We start from the raw sequence: 11,633 nt of genomic DNA, 5'->3' as shown, positions 1-11,633 counted from the left end.
AGTTTTAAAGAGGACTTTCAGAGAGAACATTTAGCCAAAAAGAGAAGTGCAGTATTGTTTGTAACAGCTAAAATTGGAAATTAACTTGAGTATCCATCGGCAGCAGAGTGTCTAAATTACTTGCCACCTATAGGAGACTGCTGTGCAAGCTGTTCAAGAGAGTGGAGAACCTGCATGCTGCTAATGCCTGCTAAGCCCAAGGAAGATGTCTATGTTACAGTGTGCAGTGAAAAAAAAAAAAAAGGTGCAAGTCATGTGTATTTATGTCATGGGCACATAAAGGGTCTGAGGACACATCCAATTTCAAGAAGGACAGGGAAGCTAAGGCTCTGCACTTGGCATTGTTTGGATTGCTTGTAGTGAATGGAATTTTGAATCAAAACAACAGGGATAAGAGAGGAAGTAGAAGAAACTTAGTTTTCATTGTTCTGTATTCAGTATATCAGTCCTCACTTCATATAAATAAGCAAGTAATCAAATAAATAAAATGAAGAGCCAGGAAATGTAAGAAGTACCCCCAATGTAGTTTGCAGGGTCTTCCCCAACCTGTGCTGGCCTTCACCCCCTTTTCCATTCTAGCACCTTCTGCTCACTTCCCTGCCCTCCTGGCCCACCCAGCCACCCTACTGTCAGGCTCAGTTGCGAGGCTGCCTGAATCCCTTCCAGCACCTCCCATTTTTGAACTCAACCTCAGAAGGTTGGAAGGGCAAAAGCACAGTGCACAGGCGCCAGGGTGAGTCCCAGTTCCCCCACCACTGTGTGACCCTGGGACAGCTGTGAGCTGGGGACAACTGGACTTTCTTCTCAGGATTTTACTTTACATGGGAAAAACTTTCTATAACTTCTACAGCCATGTGTGAATAGAAGGACTGGAAATTGACCAGAGTTCTGAGAATGCCCCACACAGAACTGTTCCACACTCATCACTGGGTTTGACACCTGTCCCAGGAGCTGACTCCCAAAGTTCCCCTCTTCCTAGCAGTGGGTCACTCAAGGACACACTTGAGACCTGTGGAGTCCAGTCAGACTGGCACTGCCTGGATCCCTCTTTCTGGGAAAGGCAGCCTGAAGAGTGGGGTACAGAAAGGGAGATGGGCTGAGGGAACCTTGACTCGCAGAACACGAGAGGAAGACCACATGGCCTCCTTCATTCTCCCAGCAAGATGTCTCGTAGACCACTGCTGGGCCTGCTACTCAGATTGCTGAAGGATAATCTGCGGTGCCAGCACTGCTTAAGATCCTCCACAGATTGTGAGCCACTGGAAAGGTAGGCACGGCCCAGGTCTTTATATCTGCTTCCCTGCTGTTGGGTCATTGTACATCCTCTTTGCCATGGCCTCTGAGTCCTGGAACCACCTTGGTTCATACCCTTCCCAGTACTTCTGGGCTGGGCTGGTTCTTCTACGTCTCCATGAGTCACTGTGTCATATCAAGGAAGTCTTCATCAGAAGTTCAACCAAGTTAAACTCAACTCTGTTGCTCTCTAGACCCCAGGCCCACAGGCAGCAAGAAATCAGAAAACCATGCACAACTTTTTGGTATTTCACTCTTGCAGCAGTATTTACTGGGTACTCGCTCTGCTCAGGTGCAGTACAAAGTAAGAGGGAGGTGTACTCCTGGCACCCAGAGGCCCCAGACATCTGTATCCTGAAAGAAGGGACGAGTGGAGGCCTTAAGAAGGGTGTTCACAGTGGGGGCTGCCAAGAACTGGGCCCCACTTGCTGGCTGAGGATGATGTGGGCAAGTCACATCCACACCATGGCCTACGTTTCCATGTCAGAAACCAGGAAAGTAGCTGACATGCATCACCTACTCGTGTCAAGGCCCCCAAAACTGTCACTTGTGACAGTCCTAGGAGGAAGGGTCAAGTGTGGCTTCCCAGGAAGGCGGGCCCTGGCCTTCCATGTGTCCTATCTCAATGGGCCTGGTCAGGAGACTTGTCATGCCCCTTTGAGCCTCCCATTTGCTGCCCTCATCCGCCCATAGCAGGCCCCAGGGAATTATTAATGAGAGCCGCGGAGCATGTTCCAGCCTGAAAACAACACCTAGGACAATCAGGAGTGGCCCCAGCCTGTGGTCAGACGGCATCTCTCTGTCTGGAATCCCTCCCTCATCACTGGGCCCATGGCACCTCTTCAAGAAACAGCTCTATAGCTGCCTGTAGCATACTCCCCCCTCTCCCGGCCTGGCAACTCAACAAAACAGGGCACCTGAGGCAGGATCTAATCGGAGGACCCTGTCAAGGAGCTTGCTGTTGGTCTGCTGCCCTGAGGCTAGCCAGACAGACACCTGCCCTTCCTGAGATACAAGCCACCTTTCCTTTTAAGATTCTGAATGTTTGGTGCTCTGCAAATATTGTGATTTTTTTGAGGGGTTGGGGGATACAGCTTCATTCAAAAATGAGCCTTCCTGCAAGAGGCAGCTAGGATGCTGGCAGCACGGAGGGTGAAAATGGCAGTGTGGAGAATCAGATAGTTTCTTCCCCAAGAGCGTCTTGCCACCCACAGATCTGTTAGAGTGCGCAAATGGGGGGAAACCATTGTTTGTGTGGGATGTTTTGTGACCGGGAACACCCATTGTTCAGGGTCTCAGGGTCTGGCCAGCCCTGGCAAGGTTGCACAAGAATGCATGGCATCCGCTGGTTCAAGGCTCTTGCTAAGATGGCTGGTCCTGCTTCTGATTCCCTTAGCCCTTCAGGGCCCTTCAGCCCTTCAGCCATAGGTTATGGCTGCTCATTCTGGAGGTGGGGTGACTAGACACTACTGAGCTAACCCCTAGTCTCAAGCTTCTACCCAAGTCTCAGATTCCTCACTCACATTTATTACTCTCAATTCTTGAGCAGACTTATCAACACAATATGTGCCCTTTACAATATGTACTGTTTCCATTCCCGAAAGTTTCAAGCCCAAGTTCCTCTCTCCAACATACTGTATGGTAAGTGGCCGAGGGTATGTTTAGACACCTGGGTTTAGACTGTTCATTTGTGTGAGTGTGTGAGGAAATCGGTGAGGAACATTTTGAGAGCGCTGGCAGCTTTGCAGTTGTCCTTGGCCCTGGGCTTCCCAGGACCTCTTCTGGCAGAGCTGTTGGGTTTAGGCACGGATGCCCCCATGTTAAAATGCCCCAGTCTGCCTGTCTGAATACTGACACTCCCTTCCCCCCCAGTACAGTCCTCCAGTCCTCACATCAGAACAAAGGATGGAGATTTGGGTCTTAGACTCTCCTGAATGTGATCCCAAGGATGCAAAACTGTTCCAAAGCTGGGGCTCGGTTGTGCTGTCCTGATAGCCCCTACTTCCTGCTGGTTGCAGAGAATCCCTTGTGATCCGAAAAGCTGCAGTGGTTTTCTGGGCACTTGCAGAAGGGGGCCCCCTCTCACTAGCTGTTGGAAGTGAGGGCCAGAATTCCTGGCAGGTGATCCCAGGCAGAGGCACACTACAAGTCCAGCTGGCCCCTCTGTGCAGCCTGCTCCATAGCCCTTGAGTTGGGCTGCAGGGGCCGGTCCTCCACAGAGACACAGGCCTGGACATTCAGCATGCCAGGCTCCTCCCTGAGCTGACTCAGGTCCAGAATGCTGCCTGGGCATCTCTGGTCCTGTGGGATGTGGAGTGGGTTGGCCAGGGAGGGCAGGCCACAGATGGCAGCCAGGTTAGGGAAGCCATTAGGCTGTTCCTGTTGCAGAATGTCAGGGTCCCTGGCCTGAGGCTTCCCGCAGAGCCCATTACCTGTGTTTTGTCTTGGGGGCTGAGCAGCAGGGGACTGGCAGTCTGGGTTGATCTGTAGGGCTTCCACCTGGGCCACACAGCCTGTCAGGGTGAGTTTTGAATCCATGGTGCTTCCCCCAGGACCTGGCCTCCAGGGACCTTGGAAACACCCGAGGTTCCTAGGCAGCCTGGGCTCCTGGGAGCCAGGCCAAACAGATGGGTGTGGGACCTTGTTCTTCCTGGATATGTTGGTTATCATGGCGGCTGCAGACCCTACAGGGGAGAACGAGCCTTCAGGGTGGCCTTGTGTCCCTCGTTCCCCAGAGACCGGCACACACTCTAGACAGGGGTCACAGGATGAAGACTTGGTCTCCTGCTTGGCCCCAGCTAGGACCTTGCTCACTCCAGCAAGCAGGCCCTTGGGACCTGAACATGCCCACAGCTCCTTCCTGCTGGGTACAGAGCTCATAGAGATTCTACCTGCATCTAAAGCCTGGGTGCCCCTGCCATCCAGTTTCACTGGACCTAGGCCCATCTTCTCAGAGCCAGCTCCTGGTTTCTCCACCAGTCTTCCTGAGGGAGTTGCCGGCTCTCTGAGAGTGGAGGCAGGCAAGGCACGGAGCTCCGGGCCCCGGCGGAGCCAGTTGATAATGCCCATGGTGATGGCAAGCTCGGTGTCACAGAGCTTCAGCAGGCACTCTTTGCCCCTCCAAGAGCTCTGCAAGAAGCCCTGGCTGAGTAGGTCTGGGCCTGGAACAGGAGCCAGGTTCTCCTCTGCACCGACATGGAAGCTGCACATGGACAATGGGGCTCCCGCTGTAGGCCCCGATAGACTCTCGGACCCACACAAGTCATCATCCAGGCTCGGACTCCCAGGGCCCTCAGCAGGGTCATAGAAGAGCTCATAGAGGGCGTCTCCACTGTAGCTGTCCCGGGGGAAGGTGGCTGTGGCTGTGCCTGGGCTCAGGGCCTCCTTCTTGTCCTCCTCGAGGCCTGGTGAGAAGGCATCATAGTAGCCCTCATCGCTCGTGGACACAGACTCCGGCCGCTCACTCTTGGGGGTCCCTGTGTCTGTGGAGCTGGCTTTGGAGCTGCTGCGGGGATCCCTGCATGGGCACAGGGGGAGCTCAGCCAGCCTAGCTGCATCTGGCCTGGGCTGGTCTGTGTCTGATGCCTGGGGGCCTCCCAGCCATGGGCCTAGCAGGGCATGCTGCTGCTGCCTCACTGAGTGATTCACATGGTCCCAGAACTTGGCAAAGTCAGACATCTCATTCTGGGCAGGCGATGCCAGCTGCTCTATGCTGCCTTGGAAGGGGCCCCTGGAAGCCTTGCTGTCAGAAGCCTGTGATCTCTGGGCAGGGCTCGCCAGGCCCTCGTTCAGCTCCAGGGATGGCACTGAGCTCTCATCTGCAAAGATCTCCCCACAGCCTGTGAGTGAGTCAAAGCTCTTCAGTGAGGCCACGTCCTCACACAGGGCCCTGCAGAGGTCAAAGGAAGAATCGGGCAGGAACTCACTGTCAGACAGGTCCTGGCACTGGCCATCCAGTCCCAGTTCCTCGCCCAAGGGGAGGAAGGCTATGCCTTGCTGCCCTCCAGTCTCTGATGGGCCCTTGGGAGAAGACAAGCCCTGTCCCTTGGTTGCCTGTGAGGGCAAATTCTCAGTCTTGTTTCTGCGGATGTGGAATAGGTTACGAAAGCACTTCTTGGGTCGTTTCAGTGAAATCCTCTTCCTTGGGATGCTCTTGGCCACAGCTGGTACGAAGGGCATCTGGGGCACAAAGTGGCGGTAGTCAATCATGCGCTGGCTGCCGGGGGTCCCTGGGAAACTTGCGCTGCCCACCAGCTGCCCTGTAGCTGTGGCTGCCCTGTCAGCCCTCGGCACACTGTCGTGATTCTTGCTCTTCCGAACCAGTTTGAAGGTGGCCCCACAGAGAGCTGCAGGCCCTCCATTGGTGTCTGGCTGGGCTTCCCGATCAAGGCATCTGTCGTATCCTTGGGTGCTGGGACTAACCTGGGGACCCCTCTCACTGTGGGGCAGCTGCTGCCCTCCCAGTGAGATTGCATCCTCTGTGGTCAGGGCAGTCGCTGCTGGGTCTGGAGGTTTCTCATGGTCAATCTGCAGGCTAGATTTGATGAAAGTCTTTCCTCTCTTCAGCTCCATTCTGCAGTGTCTCCGCTGCTATGGGGGAAAGCAGGAGACACTCAATATCTAGGATGGAGGCTTGTGATTCTAGAAAACCCATACCCCACCCGCTGCCCCACTCACACAGGCATGGGAGCTGAGCTCTGATATCTGAGCTTGGATCCTCTGCGGAGGCAAGAAGAGGGGGAGATAGGAACGGTCCCACCCCTACACTTACTGCTCCAGCCTTTGTAGATAACTGATACTCAGAGAAGTTAAGTCACATGCTTAAAGGCACAGAGTTGGAGCCAAAATGAGAGCAGACAGGGTCTGGTGTTCCTGTAACTGTGATCTTGTGACTCACTCAAGAATCCTTTCAAAGCTTGTCTGGGCAAGTTAGCCTCCCATATCCAGGCCCTACACTCTACCAATAGCACCATATCCTTAGGGGGAGTATCATGGCCCTTCTGAGTGGATGAAGCAGAGAAGTCAATAAGTAAATTGCTTCCTTCACGTAAGCAGCAAAGCTGAAAGGAAATCTGCTTCCAGGGCTGGGTGCCGTGGGTCATCAGTGGAAGAGGAAGACACATGTGTGCCCTTCAAGACTGATATAACCAGCAGGCAAGCAAGGCACAACCAGGCATTTCATGGTGCACACAGAGCTTGAGCAGAAGAAGAGAGACAGCAATGAGGCAGAAAGCAAAAGAGAGGAGACCAGCATGAGACCAGGAATGGACAGACTGGCCATACACAGCTCATCATGTGCTGGAGGAGCAGGCAGGTGGTGTCTTTTGTGCATATACTAACTGACAGACATTGCTACCTGGAGTGCCATCCAGAGAAAGTTTCTGATGCCCAGTCTGAGTTCAATGGGAAAGAATGCTGGAATCGCTTATTGATGTCTTCCCTGGACTTGAGAGTAGGGAGGTGGTAAGAATGTTAACAAGTTGATCATAGTTGGCACAGCTGGGGAGTCTGGCCTTACCCTGAGTCAATAAAGAGCTATAGAAGTCTTCTGAGGGAGCAGGTGGAAGCAATGGCATAATGAATTTGGTGGTCTGAGACCATTTATCTGATGTCTGAGTGGAGGATGAACTAAACCATGAGAGGGGTTCTGAACAGAGGGGACTCACAAGAGTCAGTAAAATGGGCCGGGTGTAAGGAGATAAGGTCTAGATGGAGGCTGCAACTATAAGCACGATAAAGAGAGTAAAGCCATACTATCTTTCAAAGGAAGAAACACCAGGATTCAGCAACTGAAGAAAGAAAGACAAACAGTCTAGAAACCTGAGGCCTGAATACATGCCATTAGGGGGATAAACACTGAGGCCTGGATACAAGCCATTAGGGGGATCATAAAAGAGGGGAAGCTGAAGTGGAGAGGATGAGAGGTGAATGAAGGCAAGGAAGTGACCTGTGCTAAGAGCTGGTTTGGGGGAGAGAAGCAGTGGTCTAGTTTGGGGTGAGTTTGGAAACCCATGAGAACACATGAAAAGAAGGCAGTACTGTGTCAGTAACCAGAGGATGTCACAGTCATCAGTGATTGCAGCACTCCAAGAGGAGCCAGTGAGGAAAGTCAGGATGTGAAAACACAGGATACTGGCCCCAGATAGCTGAGGTGCATATCAAAGGAATGATTTCAGGGAGCCCAGACTCTTGCATCTTCCCATACCTAGAAAAGCACTAAATTCCTTAACTTGGGATATCTGGTTTTCTTTAATTAACAATAATCATTTGACACTAATACTACCCGCCCCTTGTTGCAAATCCTCTATATAACCTGGTTCCCACTCTCGATTCCTTGGAACAGTTCTCTAATGGTTACATGAGATGCTGCCTCCTGGGCTTGAAGTCCTAAAAATTTCCACTGAATAAAATGTAACTCTTTAAAAAAAAAAAAAAAACCTAAAAGTAGGCAGGGGTGAAGAGCAACCCGTTAGAGCCAATCCCTCCATCCTGGTTTACTGGACCTCACAGGAATCCAGCTCTCAGGCTCCACCTGTCTCACTGTCTCCACATGTCCTTGGCAGGGAGGGACTGAGCTGATTTCTTTGGTTCTCCATAGGGAGCACCTAGATTCACTCTGCCTTAGTCCACAATCTGTGAGGAAGGAATAGAGCAGGTGTGCAAGCAAGTGGCTCTGTCAGTATGCATGCCTTTCACACCCACTGCCAAAGAGGCTTACCAACCCCCTCCAGAGAGTCTCAGAAATGCTTTAACATGAGGTCTGGGAGGTGAGTGGAGGGGCTGCCTCCCAGCCCAGCTGGCAACATTAAAGCCAAAGAGGATGAGAAGAGGTGGCAGAGGTGGCACTGCACAGGCTCACAGGGGCAAACATCACCACCTCCATCCCACCCCCACCCCTTAGCAATGCTTCCTCCCCAGTAGAGGAACACCTGGGACTTTTGACCAGAGGAGAGCAGAAGGAGCAGGCACCATGCAAGGGAAAGTTGCAGAACCCAGGCTTGTCTCTGGCTATAGCCCAGTTCTTTGTGGCAGCACCCTGGACAGTGGGTCAGCTGCCTTTCTGCCTCCTATTGGGTAGCATGCAGCATGTGCCCAAGCCTTTCCCAGCCCGTAGCTGCAGACCCCATTCTTACTTCTCCCAAACCTTTGTAGTCCAGCCCTGATGGGTTTTGGGGCATACAGCATAGTGGTAACCAGGCAGAATGCTTAGCCCATAAGCTTATACGGGACACACTGCTGTAACCCCTTTTAACAAAGGAGAATTTAACATCCAGAAAAGTCAATGGATTGACCCTCACACAGGTGGCAACAGAGCTAGGATTTGAACCCAAGACTGTCTGATATTAAACCTGTGCTCTTAACTGTGATAGACAGTCTATGAACCAACTCAATTTCCCCTTCATGGGAAATCTAAAAATTGAAGAATAAATATGTTTTGTAAGAAATTTTGGAAAGTAAAATGAAAATGAAGATTAAAAGCAAAAGTATAGCTCATGCAAACTTAGAAAAATTGTAACTGAAGGTAGCATAATTTCTATGGCAAGAAATTTTGGAGATATTGATTATGATTATGCAGTTACTTTTCTTATGTTTTAGAAAAATCTTTTTCTTACTGTACTGTCAAAAATAACTTCAACCAGGCATGATAAAGATTATTTCACTGAAATTCAGTGTGTGTTCAGTCCATTCAGTTTCCATGTTAAGATGTTTTACCAGATCCTGACTCTTTGGAAATCTGCAATCCATATGCGACATGGGTGGGAACTCCCTAAATGGTCAGAGGATCCACTACCCAACTGGAGACAGGCTGAGCAGTCATCTTTCTTGATAATTCTCAGGGACACAGTAGGATTTATCTAGAAACCCAGGTGCTGGCACTCTCATTTCCTGAGGGCAGAGGCCATATGTGTCCAGGTTCTCAGTTTTAAAAATGCACATTCTGCTTTGTTATCCTGTGGCTAAACATCCTTTTAGGGGGGAACCTGAGAGATACTCTTCCATTATTTGCCAGCCATGGCACTCTAGTTGTGAAAAGAATGTAAAGTAGAAGCAAAAAAGCAGAGAGGTCAGTTAGGAACCAGAGGAGGGTCCAGTGGAAAGAAAGTGGTGGCAGAGACTTCCCGCATGTGAAAGCTTCCCCTGAAGCATCTTACACAGAGCGTGCACATGCATGTGAACTTGTTGCAAATTGAGAAAATGAAGCAATTTCATTTGCTGCTTTTCTACATTATGACTAACTAGCTCAACTGCCTGGAATTTTCTTTTCTTTTTGGTAAGGTAATTCTATGCTTTCCTTTCATTTTTGAACATGAAAATGATTATTTCATGGAGCAAAATAAAAACATTGGAGTTACACATATGCAACAGAAACAGTTTGGAAATACGAAAATCTTGGCTGATAGTTTTGGTATTTACCCTGATTTCCCCTGCCCCACCCCCCAATATCCAGGAGATCACAAACATGAAACACAAAGGGGTGAGTGGTGATAAGAGTAGGAGCTTCTGAGGAGAGCCCCACCCAGGGACATCTTGGACACTGGGGTGGAGAGGGTATGTATGGAGCAGTAGTTTATCTCTGTAATAGGCTATCTTGTCGAAGCCAAAACCTTCCATATGGATGGAGTGAAGGCCATGGTGGGGAGGGACAGTCTCCGTGTTCTGGGGTGGGTGTGAGACTGGGGATAAAGCAGAAACAGAAACTGCACTGTTTTGAACATTACCAATTCACTCAACCCTCATGTTGGGGAGACAAAGGGACCTTTGGGGACCGAAGGTCCTGGTCCACTTTTTATAAGGGAGTGTCTGGATATTCCTGGCCTGCCCAGTGGAGAGAAGATGGGCCTCCAGTCTTACTCGTCTGTTCCCAAGACCCCATCCGCGAGAAGGATTCCCCCTTCCCTCGCTCAGACTGGTCATCTCTCCCGGACACCACATTATCTTCGCTGGGCACCAGGGAGTGGACAGAGTGCAGACACTGGTTCCTCCACTCAGCCCGCCCATTGCACGAAAATCGCACAAAAATTCCCCAATCACTCCCTTCCCCCACTCCACGCACGCCTACATCCTCGGGGCTTTGGCTACTTACCGCTGAGGCCGGGAGTGTCGCGGTATGCGGTCTTGGCAGGTCTGGGAGCCGCGCCCGATACCGAGCTGCGCGCTCAGCACCACGGCCAGTTCCCGGCGCCTGGCGCCCACTCAGGACCCGGGGGAGGCGGAGGGCCCGCGTCCTTCCTTCGGCGCTGGAGGCGCTGGGCAGCCGTTCCAGGAAACGGGCCCGCAAGGGTTAACCGCGAGAGGGCAGCTAGGCCTGGGCGGGGCAGAGGTGGGCCGGGAGCCTGTCCGCCGCCACGCAGTAGTCGGAGAGGTGACGCGCGCGGGCCGAATGGGGGCTGCTCTGGCAATGCCTCCGTCTCGCTTTGTTTATTCTGATATCAGCCTCGGTGCTTCTCTGCCTCCCCGCGGGGCTGTGATTTTGCATCCCTGAGGCCCAGCCTCTTGTGCACCCCAGACTGACAGTCATCCAATCATGACTGTCGGCCCCGACCATACACTGTATTCCACAGCCACGGTCAGAACTCCTTAGAGTGCGCAGGTGTGGGTACCCCTAACCCCCACATCCCACAGCGCCTGGCAAGTTTAACCCCAACCATCTCAGAAGGGCCTAGCCACGAGTCCTACCCAGTGTTCAGAGAGGATTTGGAAGAAGGAGAAGGCCGGTCTCGATATGAAGGCACTCTTCCCGGAATCTTCCTTATGGAGTACCTTTCTTGGGCCCCGATTAGATTATTAATGAGAAGTAAGGAGGTGCTTCCCTTTCAGGTAGTCACAGTGTGGGGGTTGCTGGCACTGTGGGCCACCAAAGTCTTGCAGGAGGGGCAAAAGTGTTTTGAGGGCTCTCTCCCCACTGAGCAGAGGGCAGAGGGTTTGCACACTGGCTGTAGGAATAAAATATGGATTAAGCAATTCTGGGATGGCTCAGAGAGAAGTGCCAGGAGCATGTGTGAGGGGCGCAGCACAGGGCTGGTGGGGCAGGGTGCGGGGTGCGATGAGGGGACTGATCCCAAGCAGCACAGAAGAGTGCAGGAGGGGAGCTCTGGGAGGAAGAATGAAGGAGTCTTCCAGCCAAGGCTTGGGCTGAGTCCCCGGAGAGGTCAGGGATTCGTGAATGATGAAGGCCTTTCCTTTCTTTGAGCATGGTGAACTCCCTCCTTGTTCCTATTTCAAAAACAAACAAACAAACAAACAAAACCTGAATACTACCTTTGGTCTGCGCTGAATTTGTCACAGGGCAGCAGCCTTCTTTAACTTCAGTCACCTTGAGATTGTCCCACCCCAGTCAC

The 11,633-nt window shown here is 51.8% G+C and overlaps 1 protein-coding gene across 1 annotated transcript; it reads right to left on the bottom strand.

Annotated features, from left to right (window-relative positions):
- Positions 1–417: 417 nt before the first annotated feature.
- Positions 418–10,556, bottom strand: AMER3 (APC membrane recruitment protein 3). The gene is made up of 2 exons (XM_027964662.3): positions 10,379–10,556; positions 418–5,883 (listed from the first exon to the last, which is right to left on the bottom strand). The coding sequence occupies exon 2, from the start codon at positions 5,863–5,865 to the stop codon at positions 3,436–3,438; it is 2,430 nt and encodes an 809-aa protein (XP_027820463.2). The 5' UTR covers positions 5,866–5,883; positions 10,379–10,556; the 3' UTR covers positions 418–3,435.
- Positions 10,557–11,633: the final 1,077 nt, after the last annotated feature.

This window comes from Ovis aries, chromosome 2, assembly GCF_016772045.2.
Source record: "Ovis aries strain OAR_USU_Benz2616 breed Rambouillet chromosome 2, ARS-UI_Ramb_v3.0, whole genome shotgun sequence".
Lineage (NCBI taxonomy): Eukaryota > Metazoa > Chordata > Mammalia > Artiodactyla > Bovidae > Ovis > Ovis aries.
The sequence above is the reverse complement of the archived record's forward strand: the minus strand, read 5'-3'. Positions and strand labels throughout refer to the sequence as shown.

Excerpts from the sequence above, each read along its gene's own strand:
- AMER3 (XM_027964662.3), bottom strand. The coding sequence starts at position 5,865 with ATGGAGCTGAAGAGAGGAAAGACTTTCATCAAATCTAGCCTGCAGATT.